General features: G+C 34.8%; 1 protein-coding gene across 7 annotated transcripts in view; it reads left to right on the forward strand.

The window, feature by feature from the left end:
* Positions 1 to 26660, forward strand: part of GRIK2 (glutamate ionotropic receptor kainate type subunit 2) — a 387751-nt gene that overhangs the window by 197428 nt on the left and 163663 nt on the right. For all 7 annotated transcript variants that reach the window (XM_066547537.1, XM_066547535.1, XM_066547533.1 and 4 more), the window contains 2 exons: positions 22198 to 22341; positions 23661 to 23768. In XM_066547537.1, the coding sequence (XP_066403634.1) occupies positions 22198 to 22341; positions 23661 to 23768 (252 nt within the window). The remainder of the gene's footprint in view (positions 1 to 22197; positions 22342 to 23660; positions 23769 to 26660) is intronic.

A 26660-nucleotide genomic window follows, 5' to 3' on the forward strand; every position in this document is an offset into this window, starting at 1 on the left:
TGGTTTATGGCTATGTATAAGGTCCAGATATGTATAAGGTCCAGATATGTACTTGGTTCTTTAGGCACAAGTCTGTCAGTGCCAACAAGACCTTAATTTCAATGTATTTTCTTTGGAGATATTTATAAAACACGCTATGATTGTTTTTCATTTTTGCTATGGGCTGTGAAAATAAACCAGTATTTAATTTATTACTTTTCCAAAGACTTTTAAAATTATTTTTTGTCTCAGCCATAAATAATATATTATTCAAATATAATTTTACCTGGAAGAGATAGGAAGCAAGAAGAATAAAAGAGTGATTGGCTGCTGCTTTTATGAGAGTAGAGATAGGTTTTTACTTGGAATATGTATTATTCATGTGTGGAATTCTCATTTGTTTAGTTCATTATAGAAATTAAATTAGAAATTACTAATAGAAGTCAGCTATCCTCTGTAGACACAACCCCCCTAAAGACAGTGCACAAAGCTGTTATTCAAATCTATGAATAATTATGTCTAAGTGTAGAGTGGATATTTAACAGGATCATAGAATGAAGGCTTTTTTTTAATAGTCTGGTAGGTTTTTCTTCACAGATTGAGCTTTGAAAAATTAAGTAGATAGCTGAAGCTCTGCACTGAATGCCCTTTTCAAAAGGCTAAGATTTTAATTTCATGGATTCCAATGGAATATCTTTCAATCTAGCATAAAATTTTTTTGCATTGTTTTACCAAAGGATATTATAACTCCCTCTGTTGGTCCACAGTTCTGTATGATTAAATGATTTCTCTATTTACCTTTTTTAGTGCATTTTTAGATATCTGTCTGGTGCAGATGTAGACACACTTCAAAGGCTAAAACCATTCAGAGAAGAGCAAATATTTTCTTCTAATGTTTAAAAATATACATTAAATCCATTATATAATATAATGGCAATATATAATGTATATAATCAGAAAAGTTTATCTACTAATTTGAACATTGTTAACAAGAGAATTAAATCTTGTGTGTCTGGCTGGGATTGTTTTATTAAGAAATTCAGAAAAAAACAAAAAAAAAATTTATACCCAAATTTGGAGTAACATTTTTCCTTCTGATATGAAAACTATTCTTAATTAATGCTAGGAAAGTAGAAATCTTTTACAGACAAAACTGAAATTGGGCATTAGACTTTTAATATTTCTCCTGTGTCCCATTCTGATTAGGTTCAATGAATGCTGGGAGAAAAAATGGAAAGAAGAGAAAAAAAAGTGTACACTATCTGTATAAATTTTAAGTTTTGAAGAAATTTTGCTTATTCTGCTTCACTCAGATGTAAAAATTTTATTTTGAGCCATTGAGGACAGGGATGTGGTTCAAGACAACTAGGGCAGCTTCACCAAGGGTAAGTCTTGCCTGGCCAACCTACAGGTCTTCTACAATGGAGTAAATGCATCAGTGGACATGGGAGGTGCTAAAAATGTCATCTATCTGGACATCTGTAATGCCTCTGACACAGTCCCCCACAACATCCTCCTCTCTAAATTGATGAGAATTGGATTTGAGGGGGGGATGGTTTGGTGGATAAGGAGTTGATTGAATGGTCACACCCAGAGGATAAAGGCCAATGACTCAGAGCCCAGTGGCCATCAGTGACAAGTGGTGTCCTTTGGTACACCCTCAGCAAATTTGAGATGACACTGAGGTGAGTGGTGCAGTTTACACACCTGAAGGACATGTTGCCATCCAGAGGGACCTGGACATGCTCAGGAAGCGCACCCGTGGGAACCTCATGGGATTTAACAAGTCCAAGTACAAGATGCTGAACCTGGGTGTGGGCAACTCTGCTAACAATACAGGCTCGGGGTTGAAGGGTTTGAGAGCAGCCCTGCTGAGAAGGACTTGGGGTGTTGGTGGATGAGAGGCTGAAGATGAGCTGGCAATAGAATCATTATGGATGGAAAAGACCTCCAAGATACCTTTGAACAAACACCACCATGCCAACTAAATCCTACCACTAAGTGCCATGTCCAGTCATTTCTTGAACACTTTCAGCCATGGTGACTCCACCATGTCCCTGGCAGCCCATTCCAATTCTTAAACTACCCTTTCAGTGATGAAATTCCTCCTGATGTCTCACCTGAACCTCACCTAGCAGAGCTTGGGGTAATTTCCTCTTGTCACTGGTTGCCTGGGAGAAGAGGCCACATCCATCTGGCTACAACCTATTTCCAGGTAGTTGTAGAGGTCTCCCTCAACCTCCTTTTCTTCACACTAAACCCCAGCTCCTTCTGCCATTCCTCGCAGGATTTACTCTCTAGACCTTTCACCAGTTTCATCATCCTTCTCTGGACATGCTCCAACACCTCAATGTCTTTTCTGCGGTGAGGGGCCCAGAATGGGACGCAGTACTTGTGGTATGGCCTCACAAGTGACAAGTACAGGGGGACAATCTCTATCTTACTTCTGCTGGCACAGTATGTCTTTTGCCTTCTTGGCCACCTGGGCACGTGCTGGCTCATGTTCAGCAGCTGTTGACCAGCAACCCCATGTCCTTTTCTGCTGGGCAGCCTTCCAGCCACTGTTCCCACAGTCTGTATTGTTGCATGGGGCTGTGGTGACTGAAGTGTGGGATCCAGCATTTTGCCTTGTTGAACATCATACAATATGCCTTGTCCCATTGATCCAAGCAATGCAGATAAATGTGTGCTTGCAGCCCAGAGAGCCAGTTGTATCCTGAGCTGCATCAGAAGAATTGTGACCAACAGATTGATGGAGGTGATTTTCCTCCTCTGTGCTTCTTTTCTGAGAACCCATCTGGAGTTCTGGGATCCAGTTCTGGTGTCCCCAGAAGAGGAAGGACATCAGTGTGTTGGACTAAGTCCAGAGGAGGACCATAGAGATGATCAGAGGAGTAAAACACCTCTCCTAAAAGGAAAGACTGAGAGAATTGTGACTATTCAGCATTGAGAAGAGAAAGCTCCAGGGTGACCTTTGAGCAACTTTTCAGTACCTGAAGGGAGCCTACAAGAAAGCTGGAGGGGGACTTTTCACAAGGGCATGTAGTGACAGGACAAGGGGGAATGGCTTCAGACCGAAAAGAGAGTAGATTTAGATTAGATATTAGCAAGAAATTCTTGACTGTGAGGGTGTGAACACCCAGACAGTTTGCTCAGAGAAGTTGCCCCATGCCTGGAAATATTCAAAGCCAGATTGGATGGGGCATTGAGAAACCTGGTCTAGTGGAAGCTGTCCCATCCATGGCGGGGTGTTTTGGAAATAGAATGTTTTTAAGCTCTCTTCCAACCCAAACCATTTTGTCATTCTGTGAAGCAAAGAATTTCTTTAGAGCACTTTTCTACTCTATAGGCGGATAAAAGAAATAACTTTTGTACGCTGAATAACACTTCATAATGAAAATGTCAAAAGAAGAGATCCAGTCCTCATTAAATATAGTTCTACTTGGCTGCTCTGTACTTTTAATAGAAAATGAAGAACAACTGTGTGAAATAAACTGTTGATTGGCTTTGTAGCAATATGTCAGTGATAATCCAGAAGTTTAGTGAAAGTTAATGAATAGGGATGGCTTTTGTAAGTATTGCTTTTCTTCTTGTGTTTTAAAAAGAACTAGCTGAGTCATGTCCTCATGAATTGCTTGGAGCCATGTCATTCGTTGGAACATACAAATAAGGAATGAAGTATGACAGCATAAAATGTAAACATCTGTAATTGCTTGTGTAGACAGCATGAGAATCACAGCAATTATGGTGATTACTAGAGAAGACCAGAGGTTTTCAACTGGAAAAATTGACAAGGGAACTGAAGGTAATAAATAGTATACGGGAGAGAAAGAAAGAAAATTTGCAGAAATTTGCAGAGAAAGAAATTTGCAGAACTTTTTGAATGTCAAGTTTAAGGAGAACTTATAATTATTTAAATATTAATTTTTTTTGTGTTTTATGCCCAGCATAATGTCTTACATTTAGCATTTTTAAGCCCAGTTAGATTTTGACTTGCAACTTGATGTCCTCCTAATATTTTCTTCTCTTCACTGAAAGAAGAAAAAGGTAGTTGCAAGATCTAGAAAATGTTAGCTGTTTCTGTTCAGAATCTTATAATCATTTTTTTCCAACGTTGCATTATATTTTATTTATCTTTACTTTGAAGACAGGTGTTGTCAGAGAAGAACAGGAAGAGTATCTCAACCACTCCTAAGTAGCACTTGGAAACCAAAGTTTGGCTTTATGCTTTTAGAAGACTTGAATCTAATAACTTATTGTTTTCATCCACACTAAATATCTAGTATTCTTTTTCCTTATTTGTTGTACTCTAACAGGCTTCCCATCTGCCAGTCAAAGGAGAATGTGAGTTTTCTCTATATTCTGGTTAAATAGAAGCAAAGTTTACAATAGGAGTGAGTCGTCTGTCTCTTTACAAATCAGTGTCTGAGACCTGCTGAGGAGCAGAGGTTTGCAACCTTTGGATGCCTGTGTTATGGAGGTTTGACACTTTCTCAAACATTTAAAAAAGAAAGAGGTTTTATTTTGTGCTGAGCAGTTGCTACTGGCTAGCTGAATTAGAGTGCTGACTAAGATGGATTTTGTTCTGAAATGGCCTGTGCATTGGGTATGGAGTTCCATAAGGCATGTGGATTGCAGTCAGAGGTCTGGGTTCCTAAAGGTTCAGTGTAACAATACTGAGTATAAGAATAAAGATCTTTTTCACGGTTTCAAAAATTATAGGAATTCAGCAAGCTGGTTGGTTGACCTGAGAGAAGTATTTAAGAGGATACAATGAATTAGTCAAGTGTCACGTTTGGAAAATTGAATCTATTCAATTCAAGAAGTGTAAAATCTCAGTTTCAGCTTCATCTAGGAACCAATGAAAATAAAATTGGAGGAAAGCAATTGCATTAAAGAAATCTTACACAACATGAAATCTTACTTAAACATGATAGCTTGTGTATAAGCTTGGAAGAACTCTTGTTTCTGTACAATGCTCTCACTTATTTTGTCGATACTATTAATGAATTATATTTTAAAAAATCAGTGTGGTTTCACAGAATAGAGCAGATCAGGGAGCTGCTTGCTGCAGAAAAACTCATAGTAATACCACAGTATCACAGTGAATTTTCAATCCCAGTTCAGAATATATAGCAAAGACAGAAGAAATAATAAGGTCTTTGCTCTAGAATCCTCACAGCAAAGTGTAAAGCTGAGCAGCACTGAATGAAAGATAAAATCTGAAGTTAATTAAATTCTATTTTACTTTTTTTTATAATATGGCAAAGTGAGAGAAACATTCTCTCAGGGAATGCAGCTATGATTTTTGCCCTGAGTTTAAATAGATAAATTTAAATTTCTTTTTTTCTCTTATTCCTATAAGGGAATGGAAACATTTTGGTAAGTGAAATATCCAGATATATTAAATATATAAAGAAAGAGACAGAAATGCACACACCTAAAAAGTGTTTAAGATCTTCATTCAAGATTTCATAAAAAAGCTTGCAAAGTGAATGTGAGTAGAGAATTTGCAACATGTGCTAAACCCTCTAGAATAATATCTCCATTGTCTCCCATCACTTCAACTTGCTTTCATATGAGCTCTCAACTTTCTGAACACCAGGTCTGTGTGACTAGACATGTACAGGGTCTGAGACAGTTTACTGGGAGATTTGTCCTCAGGTGGGTACTTAGTGACCTTGGTTTGTAATTCGTGGTGGAATTGGACTGCATTTTAAAAATGGTTCTTTTTTTGACAACCCTTTATTAGCAGCCAACAATTAAATGTATTAAGAGCCCTTGTTGTTCACACTCTTTTAACCACAGAACACTAAGGGATGTATATGTTATAATTACAATTATCCATTCTCCTTATTGTCCTGCTGAGGAATGCAACTGTAATTCTGGCAGACAGACTACACAGTTGGCTTGCTGTCCTTGGACTGCAGATGTCTAATTGTAGGCAACCGTTTCATTTCAAATGGCTCATTAAAACAGAAGACATTTAGCATTGCTAACATGAATCTGCATCTATGATTCTGCATTTAATTAGAAAAGTGCAAGCTTTTTCCCTTTGTAATCTGGATTTACTAAATTTCTTCTATGTAATCTGTTTTGGAAGAACTTGAAATTGGCTTAATTTTTTAATCTTTTTTTGCAGTGGTTAATATCTGTGTTGTTCATATGTGAACTTGATAAGAAAGAAAAATCACACTGGATATGTTTCACAAGTGTTGCATTTTTGTGTTGCAATTTGAAATTTCCTTAATCTGAAAATCATTTATTCTGCCATTTTATTTGTACCTGCAGCTGAAAAAAGTTTAGGTACATGAGCATCTCTACTGCACTCACCCTGAGGAGCTACTAGTAAAGTAGCAAGAATAGATTAACCCTTCTGATAATTTCATTTTTCTTTTAATACTTTTGTAAGAAAGGTTTGCAGTATAAATAGAAAATATTAGAAAAATAGAAAAAGGACTCCTTGAGTCCTTTTCTGTTTTTGTTGAGCTCTGCATCTTATTTATTGTGCATTTTTGTGTGTATTGATATCATGATTTTTGCTTAGCATAGCTTGAACCCATTTAAATTGCATTATTGATAGAGTTTCTTACTTCTCTGTATGTTTCACATATTATTCTTATAATCCTTAGTGGTTAACTATTTTAGTAGTGTTTCAGCAAGTAAAAGTAATCAGGGGGAGAGCGGGGCAGGGTACTGTTGAGGTTGGGCAGAGAAATGCATCTGCACTACAAGCAGAGATAATGAACTCTCATTCTCCATCCTCCCCTTCTAGAAAAGCTTTTTCTCTTGCACTTGACCTTTGTGAATCTTAATCAGTTGTTTCAAAGATCTCTAGCACCAGCGAATGTGTCCAGTATCCGTTTCCTGAGGCAGTTGCCTGTCACTTTGGGGTTTCTGTGTGATCCTAGTGGCAAATCCCTTCAAGATAAGGGTTAAGAAGTTGAGCTTAAATGAACATGTGGAAGAATGTCCAAGGAAACAAGCCTCTGTACAGGTGCTAATTTCAAAATATTGCTAAAATATCTCAATAAGCTATTGTGCAGTGTTTTGAAATTCAGGAGTGGAACAATCTGAACTGCTGATTGTTCAGAATATGAGAGGTGTGGACAGCAAAATATGTTTAGGAAATACACTCATATTACATTTACTCATACTTTGAGTAGGTGTTTATGAGTTTATGGCTGATGAGGCAGTCAATGTGCATGCTAAAGCTAGTGAAATACTACCTGTGAAATACTGTCTAACTCTCTATTAAAAATGAAAATGGTTATAAACAAAGATAGACTGGTCTCAATGGGCATTGCATCTTCAGTTTTACAAGCCTAGTTAGTTTCCACATTTCTTAAGTTATATCCTGCATCTTCTTTTTGTTTTGCATAATCTTGAATTAAACAGGAAAACACTAAGTTTTGAGGTAAAAATGTTTTGCCCCTACTGCTTGAACTACAGTAGTAAGCACAAGTGTGTTTTCTGTTCTGTCTGGTCTGTTACAATTAACATAATATGTCTTATTTATTATCCAAGTACTTCAGATAAATGCTAAATGTGGGACATCTCCTATTCCCTTTTCCACCTCTCACAGTAAAGATTGAACGGGTTTAAGAAAACTGGAATTGCGTTCAGCTACTCTTTGTTTGTGATACTATCTTTATGATATTTTTGATCTGTTGCTTCTCATTTGTATACCTGAAATCACCCTTTAGATAAAGCAACAACATACTTTCAATCTTTTTAGAAAAAGAATTGCTGAAGCTTGCCTAAAGAACCATTTGCTTAGCAGAAAAGGGAATCCATATTTGTGGATCATCACTGCTGTGAGGCATCCTGTCTAACTTCTAAAAGTAGCACAGTAATATCCAATGAAGCAGTTTACTCCCTTGGACTTAACTTGGGTGGATTAGAGTTTGGTATAATTATATAATGATAATTTGATTTGTTTCATAGGAATTGCCTAGTACAGTTTCCACTCAGATCTTGGGTTTTTATAAGATGAAGTGCTTGAAATCTGTCAAGAGAGTTTTACTCCAAGAAGGGTATACAGCATAAGCTATAACTTTAAGCTTCCTCTAATCTCAGGATATCCAGAGGAATCATAATTTTTAATTTATGGCTCTCTAAGTAGTTTTTAGATGGCTGAAGTTATAGAAATGAATTCTATAACAATTTGTTCTGTAAAGTTACAGTTCACTGGGATGAAATTTTTAAAAGGCAGTACGCTTGGAAAATATTCATGTACAAAGCCACGTGTATTATGTACATCCAAATAATAGCTCTGAAATGCTCATAAATGTGTATGTAAACAGGTGTTCAGTCTCTAAGAGGTTTTTTCATATATTACTGCTCTCTAAGGATAATTTGATGGCTCAGTTTCCTATTTTTTTCATCTTAAGAATGTAAACTATCTTGAAAAGCAGTGTCTCAGCAGATCTCTTGTGCCAGTCATGCACAAGGAAAAGAGACTGGAGTCTCAGCACATACTCCCTTCTTTAGCAGCAGTGATTAGATAGTCTCTCTTGTAGTTTGCATCTTGAAAGATACTTCCATTTCATATTTTTCCCTAATGCTAATCCTTTAAGAATAAAGAGCAGTGCACAACTGTCAGTTTTAGTGAGTTGGATTTGTTTGAGCAAGATAACAGTTCCCAGAGGAATGTGAGCATGTGGTGGAGTGCTTTGCAATCTTGCTTTTCTTCCCAGAGAGCTTTCTTGACTTGGCCTTGCTGCTGCTATTTATTTCCCTGAGGAACATCTGTGAGAGGAACTGCATTTGTCTCTGAAGTACAGAACTGCTTCCTGGTCTTGTTTTTCCCACCTTTCATTTTTCAAACAAACATCTACTTTCCAAATTCTTTCAGTTGTGTTAATACTGTACAGTGCTTAATGGATTGTGGCAGAGAGAGTGACTTTCTCAGAATTTTAATACATAGCTATTTATACAACAGTAGCTCATCCAAGGACAATACAGTGATGGTGTTTTACTAGTACTTTAATCTGATAATTTTGTTCAGATTTTAACAAACTGAAATAATGTTAAATGCTTTTTTTTTAAATTTGTAATGAAAAAATAATGCCACTTGCTTCTCAGATTTAAACATAATGTGTTTAAGCTTCATGGACTTAGAGAAAGAAATTACTAGATTCACTCTAGAGGCAATTTTTATCATTTCCAGGGAAAGATAGTGGAGAAAACCATTTTGTGATGAAGAGCTGTACATAGAAACACTGTCCAAGGTCTAAGCTAAGAATATTGATAGAAAACATTTATAACTTACTGCTCTACTTGTGAGCAGCCTCTCTTTTCAAGACTACAGCTTGAATCAGGGTAATTAATGATATCATATATTCCTTTAATGTTGCTCTAATTTCTCTTCTGCAATACTGTATCTTTTCTGACATTTGTTGATCCAGAAAATTCTGTCCTTGTACAGTGGCATTAAAATGGAATGTGTCTCTTTGCCTTGTTTCTGACGTATTGGCATCTTTTTATTAAGGTAACTCCACAATTATTCCATGTCATGTTAAATAAGAATAATCATATATAACTGCTTTATTATTAGCTACAATAATAAAGTTGAGCTCTGGCAGTTGAGCTATGAATGAAGAGGTTTTTAACTACTCTAGAATGTATGTAGATTTTAATTGTTCTTCATTGGTGTAATTGCCAATTTATTTACTACAGATTGGTGGGATTTTTCCCCTCTCCTTTTCCTAAAAATGTGGAAGTGACACAGATGGGATTACATGCTATGCATATGACTGAAATGAATCCATCTGATTTTTTAAACACCAGATAAACAATTTTTCAGCTATTCATATTTTTGAGTGTTTTTTTTTTTTTTTATGGAAACTTCCTTTTTCTTAATGAGCCTTTTACTTTTGCTGGAGTATCCCTGATACAGGGAGATCTATATACAGACCAAGAAGCAATTAAACTTTTTGGGGGGCTCAGATAGTATTTTGTTACCTGATTGGCAACACTTTTTATACAGAAATACTAATGTTACTTTAAGAGAAAAAGTGGACTTCTGTCTGCGTTCCATTTCCTGAATCCCAGGCTTTTGCTGGGTGTCCCAAGAGCATTCATGTCACCTATTTACAATGTAGAGATTAACAGGGTTAACAGTTTTCTCTGAGAATGGGAAGCAAGGATTCTCATGTAGACGATGCATTATTCTCTCTCTAGGTGTACAGACTAAACCCTTTTTCTTTAACTTCTGTTATGAGCTTGTGTTTCACAAATTTTTAGACTCTGTTCTGAATGACTTGCATTCTGTCTTGTTTGTTTCTACTATTTAGCACAGGGGAAATGTGACATAGCACTCTAGAGATAAAGCACTTTTATTTTGGGTGTTAGTGATATCCCTCAGTACAACATCTTTATTTATTTGCAAATATAATGTAAGTTCATGATTTCCACTACTATTTTCAGTTCTCTGACTTCCATTTGCTGTCTTTGTGTTGCTCTGTAAGTTATAGCAGGCTTGTTGCTGTGATAGCCTTACTGCCTATTGATTTAAAGATTCTTTAATTGAAAAATATTCAGCAAACACACTTTCAATTTACTGATTTGCCCAACTAGGTTTAGATGCCAGAGGCTCATTTGCAGCAGTTGAAGGTTAAAGATTTAAAAGTAAAGTTGTATGTCACCTAGGTATACTACAGTTATATGCAGGGTTTTCACCAAGGACTTGTCATACATCTTACATAGCCTGCAGGCTAAAAATGTGTGTCTGTGCCTTTGTGTCTGCATGTCTAACCACAGGAAAGGAAAAGGCAAAAAATCAATGATCTCAAAATTAATTAAAATCAGGAAGACTTCCCCCTGCTGACAGGATATTTAGGATGAAAATAATTAAATAAGCTATTGTGGCAAATGCAGTATTGATTGCTCACCAAGAGAAGCTCCTTGAAGACTTAGATGAAGATTGATAACTGGTTTTTAACAGTTAGAGCCAAAGGCAACCATTTCCATCTTCAATTCTTATGCATTTGTGCAGTCTGACAAATGACTCCCAAACCAACCCTCTATTGACCACTATAAAAAGCTATTATCTTCTATAAATAAATTGCATACACACATTGCTTCTCCATTCTTCATATTTGTAGAGTTGGAAATGCTTTATTATTTTTCCTTTCTTCATACTTTAAACAAGTAGCCACCATCCTTTCAGGGCAGAAAGTTTTTATTTGCTTGTTTCAAATCAAAGGTTTTTTTTTTTTTTGAGTAAGCAGGGTCAGGATTTGCAAACTTGAGTTAGACATGGTGTAAAGATAAGACTAATATTTTCAGAATAGTAACAAAAGAAATCACACCTGAAGACGGCACCAGATTTTCTCAAGTGATCAATGGAATTTAGTTATGGCATGGCTACAATAACAAATGAAAAGGCCCATTGGAGGCAGCCTCAAGCAAAGCTGTTGGTGCCAAGAACCTGACACTTCTTATTTCACACTCTTCTATTTCCAGCTACTTTGCTTCCAGACTCTTGCTAGTCCATTCCTTTGGACAAAGCCAATTAGCAGATGGAGCACATAAAGTACAGCTCTCAATCACATCTTGCAGTGAATTTTGTTTTAAGAGAGCCTATGCATTATGAGACCTCTTCATGATGTGTGCCAGAGCACTGCTCTGTGGTGTTCCACATCAGGAGACTCACTTCAAAAGTTCACTGCTGTTCAAAAGTAAAATCTGGGGCAAGTATTTCACAGTAAGGAAGCCTTCAAAAATTATTGTGAGAACAAATCTTAATGAGAGAGAAATGAGTGGGCAAGTGTTGTTTTTGTTTTGGTGACAGACTAAAGCAAAAATAGACATAGAAAAAGCTATATAGAGAAAGTAATATAGATTTAATACTTGTTTAAAATATCAAAACAAGTCTGTTAAAAACATTTTGTTTCAATCAAATTAATTTAACTAAATGCTTACGTAAGTAGACTCTTATAGATCAACTTCCTTGTGAAAACACACTTGCAAGAGGAAAGCTCTTCCACATAATTTAGAAAGTTAGCAGTTCTATGGAAAACATAATATGAAGTTATGAGAATTGAGAAGTGATTAAAAGGTGCTTCCTACCTATGCTTTGGCAGTCTTGTCCTACTAATGGCTCTGGTGCCAAATTTCACTGTTCCTGTGTCAGTTTTTAGTGAACTAGAGCTCTGTGAGATTGAGGTTCTTAAGTTACTACACTGTACAGATGGACTGGTTCTTCTCAGATCTTTCAATATAAAGAACTCATGCAGAGCTAATTCTCTGCAGAAATAATTCTCTGACATTGCTTTCTTTCTGACAAATTGGAAATAGTTGTACCTCCTTGAAACTGAAAGGCTTTTTTGTGATTTTTATAACTGGATAATTTTTTGTTGAACTTTTAATTAAATATTAGATTAAAAATTGTAAAGAAATCAACTGCTAATAACTTTGAGACTTTAAAATAGCTACCTTTTGAGCTTTAGATTACTCAGGCCTTCCCAATTTCATTAGAATAGAAGATGAAATAGATAATCACATTAAAAGGAAGAAACTACTGTCTTGCAGATATCATTTGTGTGCTGCCTGCTGCCTTGACCTATTCATGACCACTCAGGAAAGGTTTTTCTAAACAGCCATGACATTTACTGCACTCCATGATATCTGGAAATTTTTTATCAAGGGCCAAAGTTAACATTTTAAATTAAGAGCATCAGGAAAAACAATTTTCCTTCTATGAATATGCATCATTCCACTGTCCATGAAAATTTTGATAGGAACTACAAGATGAAGAAAATAAGATGATAAAATTTTTAACTTGATTGAGTTTATTTCTGTGTAGGAGTCTTTGCACAACAGCCTATTTGGATAAGACAATAACATTAGGCATCTAGGTGAAACATGATCCTTTGTGATTTTAATTTTGTGACACAATATTTTGAGTTTGCACTCTGTCCAGGGAGCATAAAAATATTGTATTATTTCCTGCAAATTTTCCACACCTGATCAATAATCTCTTCCATTTAGTTTTAGATACAAGACTAATGTATTGCTTTATCTGTCAAAGGCCATGTAGTTAGGAGAGTTGTTTGTGAGTATGAATGAGAGAACTAGGATTCCTTGTGGTACTGAGGTTAAATACTTCTATATTTCCTTGATTTTCTTTCTCTTTCTCTTCTTTCTTGTTTCTTATAGTCTGCAATTTCAGACATAGACAATTTTCTGACAAAATAAGATAAATGGTATGAAAAATATGTTTTTAAATCTTGCCCAAGCATAGTTAAGAGGTACATGTACATTTCAGGAAAAATAAGTTCTCACCAGATTAGTCAGAGACATGCAAAGAAGTTCTTACAAATTCTGCATAAGCTTGGGCACATTCTTATTTTTAAATGTAGATTTAGATGCAATGAAGTAATTTGACTGTTACCCTGATGGATGGAATCCTGATGGAGTATTGAAAAAAGCTGGAAGAATATTCAGTTTTTCAATTCCTATTTTTGGTTTAGTAATTATGAAAATTATATACTATCAGTTGGCTTTACAATATAAATATCCCTTTGAAAGTGAACTGTGCTTAGGGAGTTCCAAAATTTTCAGGATGGATCACTGTGAATTTGAATTCTGTACATTGCTACAAATTTTATTGAATGTACCAAGTTTCAAATATATATGAAAAAAACCCCTGATCACTAAGAAGTGGTTCTTATGTTCACCAAAAAAGCATCTACGTCTAACATGATAGCAATATCAGTCTGAGTTCTGATTAACAAGCTTGTATTCTTTCTAGCACTGAATTACTACAAGTGAATTGTAAGTTTTGAGAAGTTCATATACATAAACTCGACACAACAATTTTCCTTTTTCTTTTCTTTCTTTTCTTAACATTTTTTCTTCCTTCTTTTTTTCTTTTCTTACTTTATTTGTATACCCTTATTTTTAATGTACCTTTAATGTCTATGTGCTTTGCTATTCAAGCATATCTAAGTACTAAAATTTCAAATAAGCTTTCATTGTCAAGGCACCTCTCTTCATTAGCCATGGAGAATCCCATTAAAACTTACTCAGCTTTGCTTGAACCACCACCATTTGAAGCTGTTCTTAAATTTGGTAAATTTTTGTGAGCCTATATATTAGAATAATAGTCAATGATAGCTGCTTTTGTGAGGGCAATTGTAGAAGATAGCCCAGAAAAGTAGTGTCACAAAACAGAATGCAGATTTTCAATAACTGAATAAACTGCCCTACTGTAAGCAGATTCTAATAGAAATGAAATGTGTCTAATGCAAATATGTCAATGTATTTAATTGTGTCTACTCCGTGAAGCTGGAATCAGCAATTTATGAGAATCTGATTACTAGAACTAGCATCATAACACGAAAAAAATGTTTTTTTCTAAAATAAATACTAATTAATGGAGAACTTCATTGAAATGAAAAAGTAATTATACAGTGAAAGGCAGTTGGTGGAGGCACACTGGCAAAGAAAAAAAAGAGTAATACTGCAAGATCAGTTTGATTTTCTGTAATCTGTCTAGACTATCATCTGCATATAACAGCCAAGTTGATCGAAGATTTATGAAAAGGCAATGAAGAATCTAAAAATAGAAATGCTTCTCAAATGAAACAGAACAGAACCAAAAAAACTCCAAACCTCTAAACAATCTCAAAGACAAAAAATCCCCCCACAAAATATCTACTTTTAAAATCTAAAAAAAGATTGATTTTGTAATTCACAGGCCAGCAGTGTATCTTTTAATACCTTTTTCTTTAGGTATTACTGATTTTAAGGGGATGTTAGTTCAAAAGAAAAAAAAACATTACTTATTTAGAACAGAGCCATAGGACATAAATTAATAAAATAATTATAAAAGACTGGCATAAAGCAGAATTCTAATTTGAAATAATTGTATATTCTTTCATGGATTACTTATGTTTTATACTGCTTAACAATTTGTTTTCTCCTGCAAACCTGAAGTTTGCAATGCTGTACATATAATCATCTTTTTTACTGAAGATAATTAAGTCAGTATCATTAGCCCTTTGTAAAAGAAGAGAAATTTAAAGCAGGAGAAGGACATTTATTATGAATACTCATAACTCTTTTGTCTGCATGCAAAACCACCAATATTCATTTATTTTTTTGTCATTTTACCTTCCAAATTTGAAGATGTGAAAGGTCTGAAATCCTTAAACAGTGTACTATTTTTACAGGGTACAAAAATAGAAGATTTAGAGATTCACTCTTTGGAATGTGTGGGGTTTTCTCTCTATTTTTGATCAGATTTACATTTAATCTCTGTGTTATACTAGCTTTATGCCTCTCATTTCCATTGCCAGGTGTACTTTCTTGTTGCATGTGGGTACAAAGGTATTCACTGTGCATGCTGAGTAAGACTTTTCTGTAATTAGTTATGAATTGCTCATGCAGAAGGACTTTTCATGGGGTGTGATAAGTCTTGAATGCTGAGCTAATATAATAGTAGCAGACAGGTCTTTATTGTGGATGTGGTTGATGGAGTTGCAGTGATCACAATCATATTGATTTTTTGAATTTGAGAACAGATGAAAGGAAATAGACTACCACAGACTAAATAATGACCCATTGTTCCTTGTAATTAGGTTTTTGCTATCTGTCCCTAAGGTATATAAGACTGTAATGGGGTATTTTTTGGAAAAAAAAAAATTATAGCTGATACCATAATTTCTGAAGTTCAGAAGGAAGGTTGAGAAAGTAGTTCAGAATATCTTTGATCTGGAAATGTTCCATTCATTTTTAAATATGTGTAGAAACTTATATATATATAAAACTATAGAATTTAAATAAAAAACATCATAACATCTTGTTCCTAATTGTATATTATAGGCATGTTCTGCAAAGGTTTATGCAATCAGTTGACCTTTGCTATTGCAAGCAATACACTGAAGGTAATTTTATTCTTGAATTAGTAGAGTTTATGACATGATGAGACATCTACAGGATCAAATCACAGAAAATAGAATATCTAAGAAATACATTTCAAAAAAATATAATTAGAAACATATTTTTTTTACTTCCATCTCCTCCCACCCTGCCCCAAATAGCCATTCCATTAGTGTTTATTCCATTATTCCAGATAAATGCAGATCACCATATAGGTTGAATGATTTAAGGTGTGGCTTCAGAGGGGCTTCTGTCCCAGCTCAGGTGGTGTGAGTAACTGGTCAGACAGAGAAGTTTCCTTAAGATTTCTTATTACCTTAAATGAAATTTTCTTTCATAATTCAGATTTAGGCTCTTGCTTCACAAGAATGACAAGGTGCCCTTGTCAGAAAAAATAACTCAAAATTTTCCTATTCACTTCAGGTTATATTCCTAATCTTTAACATTTTATTTGGTAAAATTAAATTCTGGTCTTAATCAAAGATCAAGCAGATGACAGAAATACTTCTGCTGTTGTTATTTCAGGGAAATGTGTTTAAGCTACTTGCTGAACAGATTTTCTGTGTCTATTCCTGACAAAATATCAAGTTCTCTGAAAGTTTCACCTGCAATGAGTTAAAATCAAGCTGCAACAAGTAGCTACCCACCTAATTTTCATATACTTCCAATTTCTTAACACCTAAATATTCTATTCAATGACATTACTATCCAACAATGTTCTGAGAGATGTTCTACCACTTCAAACTTTTATATCAGGTAATATGTGCTTATTCTGTCAGTAAAAGAATGTATATTCTTTCCTATATAATGACAATGCGATAACAAGAAATGTGGAAACCATATCCCTATAATTTGGAATGTTTTTCCTATTCCTTCGTTCTCTTGGCATTTTCTAAAAATTTGTCACTGTTCATGTTCCACTTTGCTATTTCAATTCAAATTGTACATCAAACTAGAAGGCATTGAGGCAAAAGAGGAAATCCTTTCTTTTCTTTTGCCTTTTTGTGTAAGAAAAAGATTACACTTTAAAACATAAAATTACCTGACTAGTTCACTTTTCTAGATTAAAAAAAGTTCAAGAATTTTAATTAGTGTAAAGTCTTCTTTGATATTATATGAAATAAGTAATTTGCTTTGTTTGGATGTTAACTGTTTTGGTGATGGGGAAAATAATTTGCATCTATTTTGTCTCTACTTAAAATCACTGCAAACCAACCCTCTGTTAAAATTCACTAGACCATTAAAAGTTAAAAAAATAATTTAATCAGCTATGTATTGTTTAAAATACTAGAGGATTTTGAAAAAAAGCTAACAGATTTTTTTAAAAGTTAGATGAACATTGTTTATAGCTTACTGCTGCTCATATCTTGTTCCCTATTGGAATGCAGTTTTGGGGGTGAAAAACCATATCTGTACTCTTTTCATAATTGTACCCTAGAGTGGAATTAGGAATGTGTCAAGAAGTAAGAAAACATGAGAATAATAAGCATACAATGCAATTTAACAGTTCATAAAACAGTAAAATTTAATCCCAGGCTGAAAGATTTATTAAATCTCACTTAGCAAAATGGTTTTGTGGGATGTGTTAGCAAGTGAGAATTAAGTGAAATGATTTCAGGGGCAATAGATTTTATTAGCTGAGTTGGGGAGGAACTAGTTTTGCAAGCCATTTCTTCTTAATTTCATTCACTTGCTATAATTGCCTTGAGTGTGGGAGAGCTTTCTGTGAGTAGTAGTAGTTTGTTTGGTCTCTGGAATTTGTGTACATAGTGCTGCATTTGTCAGGCATCATCTAACTGAAATGTCTTTTGTTGATGGGCTTGTGCAGAAGTTCCTCTCATGGTTGTTAAAGATATTTAAATCTAATACAATTTACACATTTATTAGTAAGATAGAATGACTACTATTTGGTTTATAAGAGCTTTTTTTTTTTTTTGTAATATTTTTCATTCACGCTTCATTTCTGTGTTTTTTAACACACCTGGGAGAGACAAAGTAAAATTTCTTTCTTCAATATTAATCTCTTGTTCTGGACCTTCTTGAAAAATCTCTTTGTGGGTCAGATTTGAAAGTAGAGTTTGGAGGCATCTGATCAAGAATATGTAGTGAATTAAGTAGAGTGATGTTAGCACCATTAGCACCACATTATATTTTTTAGGGGAAAATGTTCTTATGTTACTTGTTACTCTGTTTCATGGGTTAAAATCATGTTGTCCTTACAAAATTGGAGATCTAGCCCTTAAAATTTTCTGATCAAGCATTAGTAGACTCTATAATGAAGGAACTACAGATTTTTTATAAGTAAAAATAATCTTATTTTTATATGTAATCTATCATTGTTTCTGTAGTTTATATCTAGAAATTTTTAAATTCAACTTTTTAATTTTTTGTCAAACAGGACAAAGTTTAAGGAAGGTAATAGTGCCAGTAATGAGGAGCTCTCCTGCACTGTAGCTAGTCTTTGCTTCTTGACTTCTAAGTGTCATCAGACTGTTTAAAAAACATAAAGTTTTTTAAGTTGTTCAAAAGAAAGAAAGCAGAGGAAGCTTCTATAAGAAAATCAGTCTTCAAAGGAAAATAATGATAATAAAAAAAAAACCTTGGACAGAGGGCTACTTCTGTACACTCTGCTCACAATGGAAATTACCTAAAATACAAAAGTAATATGAAGAAAAATGAAAGACAGGTGGTAGAACAAAAAAATCGAAGTGTTTTGTTTGTTTATGAAATATGCCATTTATTCAAGGTTTTCTAGCTAATAATTATGTATTGTGTGTTAAATTGTCACTAAATATAAAAGAGGAGAGTAAGTAATTATCAAAGGAGAAGTACTGCTCATAGGCTAAGGTGATTATAGGACATTTTTGATGGTTTTGAAATGAGTAAGTATTCCACTGCAAGTCCTTACTGTGCAATGATGATTAAGTAATGTTCCTTTTCCCTAAAACAGTTATGCTGGGGAGGGAGGAGATTTAATTTAAACTGTGCTGCTCATTGTACCTGCAGTATCTACTACTTGCTCAGGCTCTTAGATTAAAGAACAGCTGCTGTTCTTACTCTCCACATTGTACTACGTCATTTCTGTCCTTCATAAACTTGACTATGAATAAACTGGATATACTGAGAGTAAAAAAACCCCAAATCCAACAACCTGACTTTGCATCCAGTGTTCTACCCCAGGCTTTAATCTTGTGTAAGAAATAAAATACAGTTTTTAAGGGCTAATGGAAAATTCATTCCATTTGGAACATGCCCCGCCTTGTGTGCTTATACTACTTTTGCCAAATGGGATTGCAACATTTTCATTCTGTTCTAAAGCCTTGGAAGGCCAAGTGCCATAAACACAAGCTTAGCAAGAAAATCTTGTTGCAGTATGAAATGGGCGTGTTAACACTTAAACCAGTGACCACAGTCAGTCTGAATGAATTTTGTTTCTGATGATACCATGAAATCCAGTCAATAACAAACTATTTACTGTATATGATGAAATAAGCTTCACATTTGATTAGAGACTTTATATACATTGCTTTAATGTGTTCACACCTCTTCAAGGACTATGTCAATAAAATGTGAAAGTGTTCTTTCACTTCTATGCATTTATTGAATACTTTTGTCATGGTCACCTAGGAAACAAATGCAGGTATACATTTGTGAGCATTTGCAGCTTCTTTTCATTCTTGATGCAGCTAAGGAAGTCACACTTGAAAGAACATAAGAATCATTTTAATTAATGCACAAAATTTTTCAGAATACATTAGTGGCCATCAGACACTAAGCAAAATGCTATGAACAGTTTGACCTTTGAAATATAGTTGGATTTATCTCACAAGTATAAAAGTTTTCTGACTAAAGATAGGAAGAAGAAGATGATCTTGAAGAGAATAATGAGCTGCATATGAAAATTATAAGCTATTCTACTTACTGTAGAAGTATTATTCAGATAATATGAAGGTAAAGATAGCATAAGAACCAAAATGTAATGAAGTCTATGCATACTTTACTAATCAACAAAATAAGCTTGAGTCATGCTGTGCATTAAGTGAACTGTACAATATCTTCCATTACAATTTTTAATGAGCCAATTCAGTTTGGTACAAAACTGATTAGAGAATAAGAATACTATGTATCAAAATTAATTTTTTTACTTCTGTTTTAGTTTGAATAGGACATTTTCTAGTAGAATATTTAAGAACTGTTCAGAGTTTTTAAAAGAATTTTAGAAACATATTTGTCTTTGCAAGAAAATCTAGATATACTTAATTTGTGATATGTTTGTAACTCTATATTGATGACAGTAGTAACTGATAGATATGGGTCCAGATTTATCCATCTGATAGGACCAGGCTTGTCAACTGAGTTATGGACATTACACGATTGCATTTTCTTCCTCATTTGCTTTGTCTCTGATGAACAGGTTTTGACAACATATTTTCAGAATCATAGAATGTTAAGGTGTTGGAATGAACCCTAAAAATCATCTAACTCCAACCCTGCCTGCCATGGACCAGGTTGCTCAGAGCTCCATTCAAATTAGCTTTGAACACTTGCAGCAATAGGAAAATCCACAACATCTCTGAGCAACTTGTTCCAGTCCCTCACAACATATATCTGCTGGAGCTTATTGTGTGCCTTTGACATCTTTGGGTGTTTTTTGTCATTCTACAGATTTCCACTTCAGTGGCTTATAGAATTTGACAGTCATGTTGTTTTGTATCTGGCATAATGTCCATTTGATTCCTTCTGATGAGTCTTAACAGTTCTGCTTCCAAATTTGCATCTAATTAATCAATTGGTGCTGGTCTTCAATTTCTGATTTCTTCTTGGTAGGATATTTTTGTTAAAGTCTCATAGCAATTTCTACTTTCCTTCATTGGTACAAGGACTACAGTTTTAGAAATTAAACTGATTTAAAAACCAGTTTGCATTTCTGAGTCAGATTTATGTGTTGTACTTATTTAAAAAGCTGTTGTCTAGACTTTGACTACTGCCAAGTCTTGCTTCTAGAATATTAAACTTTTCATGACGCTTACTCAGCATGTCATTCCAGCTTTTTGGTGTTTCACTGCCTCCTTGTCAAATATCAGCTTGCCTTAAAAGCACTTTAATGCCTTGAAGATAATGAACAATTTGGCAGCAAAAATATTTTCTGACTGATTTGGACCCCCTGCATAAACTGCTTGGAGCCTGAGATCATTGAAACCTCTTATGCTGGCTTTTTTGAAATTAGGATTTATTTCTGTTTGAATTCTGAAATCTCTCCTTGGGAGAGCCATTTAAATGTGAGTGTGTATTTTTCTCTTTAACAGTAGCTTATGGGCTATAATGGTAGAATATTTTTGCATTTTTATGTTTAGTTTTATTGTAAAGAGCCTCAGGATGCCTTTGCATGAAAGGCACTATATAAGCTCACTTTGTATTGCATTGTATTGTATAGTGACAAGTGCAATAATCTCCAGGTTTCCTATCCATTAAAGAACTAATTTCACAGCTCACTAATTACGTGAATGAGAAGGGGAAATAGGTCCTTTTTCTCTAAGGTATGCTGAGCAGATGGCGTAGCACTCATTTCCACCAGCTGAATCTAAGGTCCTCTCGTGCTTTTGGTTCCGAGACTCACCAGGCCTCTGTTTATCAAGAACAGGAGAGAGATATCACTTTCTTGTACAGCATGACAGTGTTACTGAGAGGCTGTCTCTGTCCTTTGCTAATGCAACATTTCTTACAAACACTGTGTCTAAGTCTATTTATTTAGGATGGGACATGAAAACTAATAAAATTAATGTGCATTTTGATGTATTTCTAATCTACCTCTGATTTATTGACGATACTGATTAGTTCTGCCATAGGGATTTGAACTGATGCACATTAAAAATTATTAATGATTCAATTGAGTACTGTTGGGATGTAATCTTGTCTGTAATTTCAAAACAAAAAACAATACTTCCTGAACCTGTACACTTTGCTTTATAGCTAAGGTTTTCTCAGCTTGTTTCCTTTTTTCTTTTGCATCACTCATGAAAATAACCAACTTGAATCAAACATGCACACAGTGATTTATATAGCTCCTTAACATACTGCTTTTTAAAGTAACTTGAGTCATCAGATGCTCGTGTACTCCCATGATCCTGAAAAGTAGCTATCTGAGCCCTTTTTGCAGCATTAAAAAGAGAAAAACTAAGACTGCCTGAAGATCCTGACATAACTCATGTATGACATGGCAACAAGCCTACATTTTACAGTGCTGCACAAGCAACTGGGCCATTTTTTTTCCCTTCAGCAGAACGAGCAGTGCTAATTTGTTGTTTCCTTCTCTCTCTGTCGTTTCAGACGGACGCGGCGCTGATGTACGACGCGGTGCACGTGGTGTCGGTGGCGGTCCAGCAATTCCCGCAGATGACCGTCAGCTCGCTGCAGTGCAACCGCCACAAGCCATGGCGCTTCGGCACACGCTTCATGAGCCTCATCAAGGAGGTAAGTCACTAATAAAGGGTCCTGCTCCCCTGCTTTCTTTTCTCCCAGTTCCCATTTTCTTTTGCTTTCACCCCGTTAGTTTTTTTTTTTTGTTATTTTTTCACTAGATGATCGTCTCTCATCTTGTTATATATAAGGCGTTTGACAAGCAAAACAGCATTTTTATTTGAAAGTATTACTTGGAACTAAATTTCCTGAAGTATTACTTGGAACTAAAAATTTGGAAAGATGAAATAACTGCATTCTAAATAAAACTTATATTTGTAGATAATTGGGTCTGTGTGGAGCATTCGTGGCATTAAAAACCCAAACACGTGAAATTCTAAACCGTAGACTGATTATGAGAAATCTATCAACTAAATACTGGCATAAGTTTAAAGGGGCCAGGAATCAATTTTACTTCCTGGTTAAAACTAATTTTTTTCTTAATTTTCTATAGTGAATTACTATATGTCTCCTTGATTACCCAAGATGCTGTTTAGATATTGACAGATAGGGACAGCAAAGCTATAAGATTTAAGGTGCTAAAGACTATTCAATTCAAGACTGTAGAATATTCAAATCTCCCATACTGTAACTTCTCATATAGTGTTTCTCAATCCAGATATACAAAATATTCTGATGAGGAGAATCAGTGGAATGTATTTTTTTTTTCAATATTGTTTCCTTCTAGGAACCAATAATAATTTTACTTCCCACATTTTCTCTCCTACTTTGTATAGTTTCAGAACTAGGGTAGATTTAAGTTATAAAAAAGTGAGGGTATTGCACTTTACTAAAAGTGAGGAATAAACTTAGGAAGGCTGGCTCACTGACCTCAATTTTTGCTGTCTCAGTGTGGTTTCAGGGGAATCAGCATCTTCCAAATGTAAACTTTTATTTGAATGAAATTTCCTGAGAAAAAATATGAAGTCCAGCATTAATGAAAGAGATTGAAGCTTGGGGACTGGGGAGGGGGAAGTATGTAGGGAAGCAGAAGGCGAAATGCATGCATGAATGATGGACGAATAAAAAAACCCCAGCCTTTTATCTTGTTCAGTATATCTTGTTCAGTAAAAGAACTGAAAAGAATAATAGAATCTATTGCCTGATATGGGAAGTTTAAAAAATTGTCTATGAAGACTAAAAGAAAGTTTTATTTCATTAGCAAAAAATAAATACAAAATATTTAAAAACAAAAAATCAGCCACAAGGTAAGTTATTTACATAAAATGAATAATTAATGATCCCATTTTGACAGGAGCAGCTTGCTCTTTCTGAGAAAAAAAAATAAAGGAAGAGGTATTTATTTCTAGAAATTGTTTTTTCTTTCTTCACAGGCCCACTGGGAAGGCCTCACAGGCAGGATAACTTTCAACAAAACGAATGGCTTAAGGACAGATTTTGATTTGGATGTCATCAGCCTCAAGGAAGAAGGTCTTGAAAAGGTGTGTAAGACATTTGCCTGCAAGGGAGTGGGAAACAAAGGAAAACAAAACTTAACCCCTAGAAACATTTACAGCAGTATTTCTTGTGTTATGTAAAGCAGTGTACCTGCTCTCAAGTCAGTATAAGTGGTACTAAAAAGTTAAGAATTGGTATCATCAGTGGTTTAGTTGTCTTCTGACATTAAAGTTTCTTGTACAGAGGTGGAGTGAGAGCCCAAAGAATTTGGAAATGCTCTTTCCATGTAGCTTAGTATTGTCCATATTTGAACTTAAGAGCTCAGGAAGCATGTACAGATATCTGGCCTGCCTATGTGACACCATCATAAGCTGAAGTCAGATCATCTTCCCTCCGGCCACCTTACCATGAAGAGGCAATTGCAGGAAGCTACAGTGTCTCACATTGTTGGGACCAGCAGGCAAAGGTTTTGCAACTGGCATCTGTCTTGAAGTTTGCATTTAGATCTGATGTTCAGTGTTCTGTAAGAACTATGTTTTTCTTCATCTTCAGATCAAGTTCTGTCAGCTATTGCCCCAAGGTGGTAATTGTGGGCACAAACAAAAATAGAAATTAAGGGAAGGGACCATACTGCATATTTGCATTTTCTTCTGTAAATCACTGAATGGAGATGCCAGCATAAACAACATATTTTCCCAAAATTTTGTCTCACAAGACTAGCTTTGGAATATTAATTTTCTCTTACTGGGAAGATTTGTAAAAGCTCAGAAACCATGAGCTTGTCTTGAAACACTTACATAGGTAATAACATTTTTGTTGTCCAGAGGAAAACCTGTGATTCAAGAACTAAATTGTATTTTAAAATGTTCAGTAATACACTGACAGTAGATTTCTTCTATGAAGTGTCCCATGAAGTGAACTCAGGCAACTTAGCCAGGGAAAAGAATGACTAGACTTGAAAAGTAAATCAGTATTGTGTACAAGTAAAATAAGTACAGTGCAACCTGTCTTTTTTACTGGAAACAGAAATGGAAGAATTAATGTTATGGTAATAGCTAAATAAGTCAGCAGTGGCTGAAGAGTTTGCATGTAAGTGACAAGTGTTGTAAATGTGGAAAGGAAGTCTTCGTAATTTAGGATGGCTTTAAGAACATTAGGTGATATTAAGGAATTCCAAAGCAATGTGAGATTTCTGGAAAATAAAATCTCAGTTGACAATACACTAGGAGATATATACATCACTGAAAATATAGAGATAAAGCAAAAAAGGTCTACAGAGAAATATGGAAGACAATAAAATTCAACAGGAAATATAGTAGTACTCTAAAATACATAATAGAAAAAAGGAACTTGGTAAAAAGTTATATTGAAAGTTAAGTAAGAGACAAAAACCGAAATACTTTTTGAAACATAAAGATATTTAAAAAAGCCCAGTATGTGCAAGAGCTGTATAGAAAGATTTTCATAGAAAAGATACTTTTACAGCCTTCATCTCTTATTTTGGTCATGTGATAAGTAGAAGTGATAATATCACTTTTTCACCAAAAAATGTTGGCAATCTTTGAAATGAGCAGAAAGAATCAGCTACTGTATATGAGCAAAACCAGAGCCATTTCTCTGGGGTGCAAGGAGATGAGATTAGGAAAAAGAAAATTCAAGTGTATGTGCATTCGATTGAATTGCTTACTAAACATATGAAACATATGGTATATTTTACTGAGAAAGATAAATCAATGCCCGCAGAGAAATGTTTCTCTTTGAACAAAGTTTCATTATTCTGAAAGAATGCAAACCTTATTCTTCTTGAATCCAGAGTGAATGATTAAATTTTGGAGCAGGACACTTCCTAGATGAAGACGTACATTTTAGCCAGTTCTTTGATTTAAAAGAGCTGTCTCAAAGTTTTGAGGATTTTTTCCTCCAAGACTTAATTGTGTTAAAGTGGTGATGAGTCACCCTTCTCTCAGTCCCCTACCTCCATCCACATGTGCACTCCATCTTTCTGTTTCCTTCTTTCTGCTCCTCCTTTTTTCCCTTTGCCTCTGCCTTTCCCTCTCCCCCCTCTCCCAGACCCTCTTTGCCTGTTTCCCTTTCCATCTAATCCTTCTCCCTTGTGCCTATTAATCTCTTTCCATACCCTTTCTATTCTCTTTTTCCTTCAGGAACCTTTTTGCATCTTTGTCCTTATCTGATATGTTTTCACTGTTCTTCCCAAACCATCTTGTCAGACATCTCTGTTTATGTGGTAAGAGTTGCTGAACAGGTTTTTTTTTTCCTTTTCTCCTGTACATCCTTCCACTTGTGTGATGAGAAAAGGTGGGGAGATGCATATTATGGTGCACAGAATTCTTTTGCCCTGTTTCCATACTGTAAACTGTTATTATTTCTTCTAACCTCTTTCCAAATATTTCTCTTGTCAAGGACAATATTTTAGCTCAACAATTTCAGCAGTAATCCCTGAAGAGAAAAATATTGATGGATGGGCGAAAAAAAATATTGTGAAAAATTGCTAGAAGACTTTTTTTTAAACTTAGATTTTGTACAAAAATGTCCTAAATTACCTGTTAGTACAACCAGTATAACTGAGAAATTACCTAGATCATGTGTTATAAGTTCAATGACTGCTGAAGTCAGTGACAACAGAACAATTCCTCACTGATTTAAAAAAATGCTATGTGTGATCTCAGCTTTTACATAAAATACTTGTTCCTGAAACTCTTGAATGAAAGGTGATAATCAAGCATCAGTCAATAAGTAAGTGTTTCCAAATAAAATTTCATGTCTGCCAAAAATGATAGCTCCTTGTAAGATGAACATGACAAAATTAGGAGATGATTGGAGTGCTGTTAATATAATATACCACAAAATTTTATTACAGTCACTTTGGACAGACTGAAACTATTCATGATTAAGCACAGTGAAAATCCAAAACTATG

Source organism: Molothrus aeneus, chromosome 3 (assembly GCF_037042795.1).
Source record: "Molothrus aeneus isolate 106 chromosome 3, BPBGC_Maene_1.0, whole genome shotgun sequence".
Classification (NCBI taxonomy): Eukaryota; Metazoa; Chordata; class Aves; order Passeriformes; family Icteridae; genus Molothrus; species Molothrus aeneus.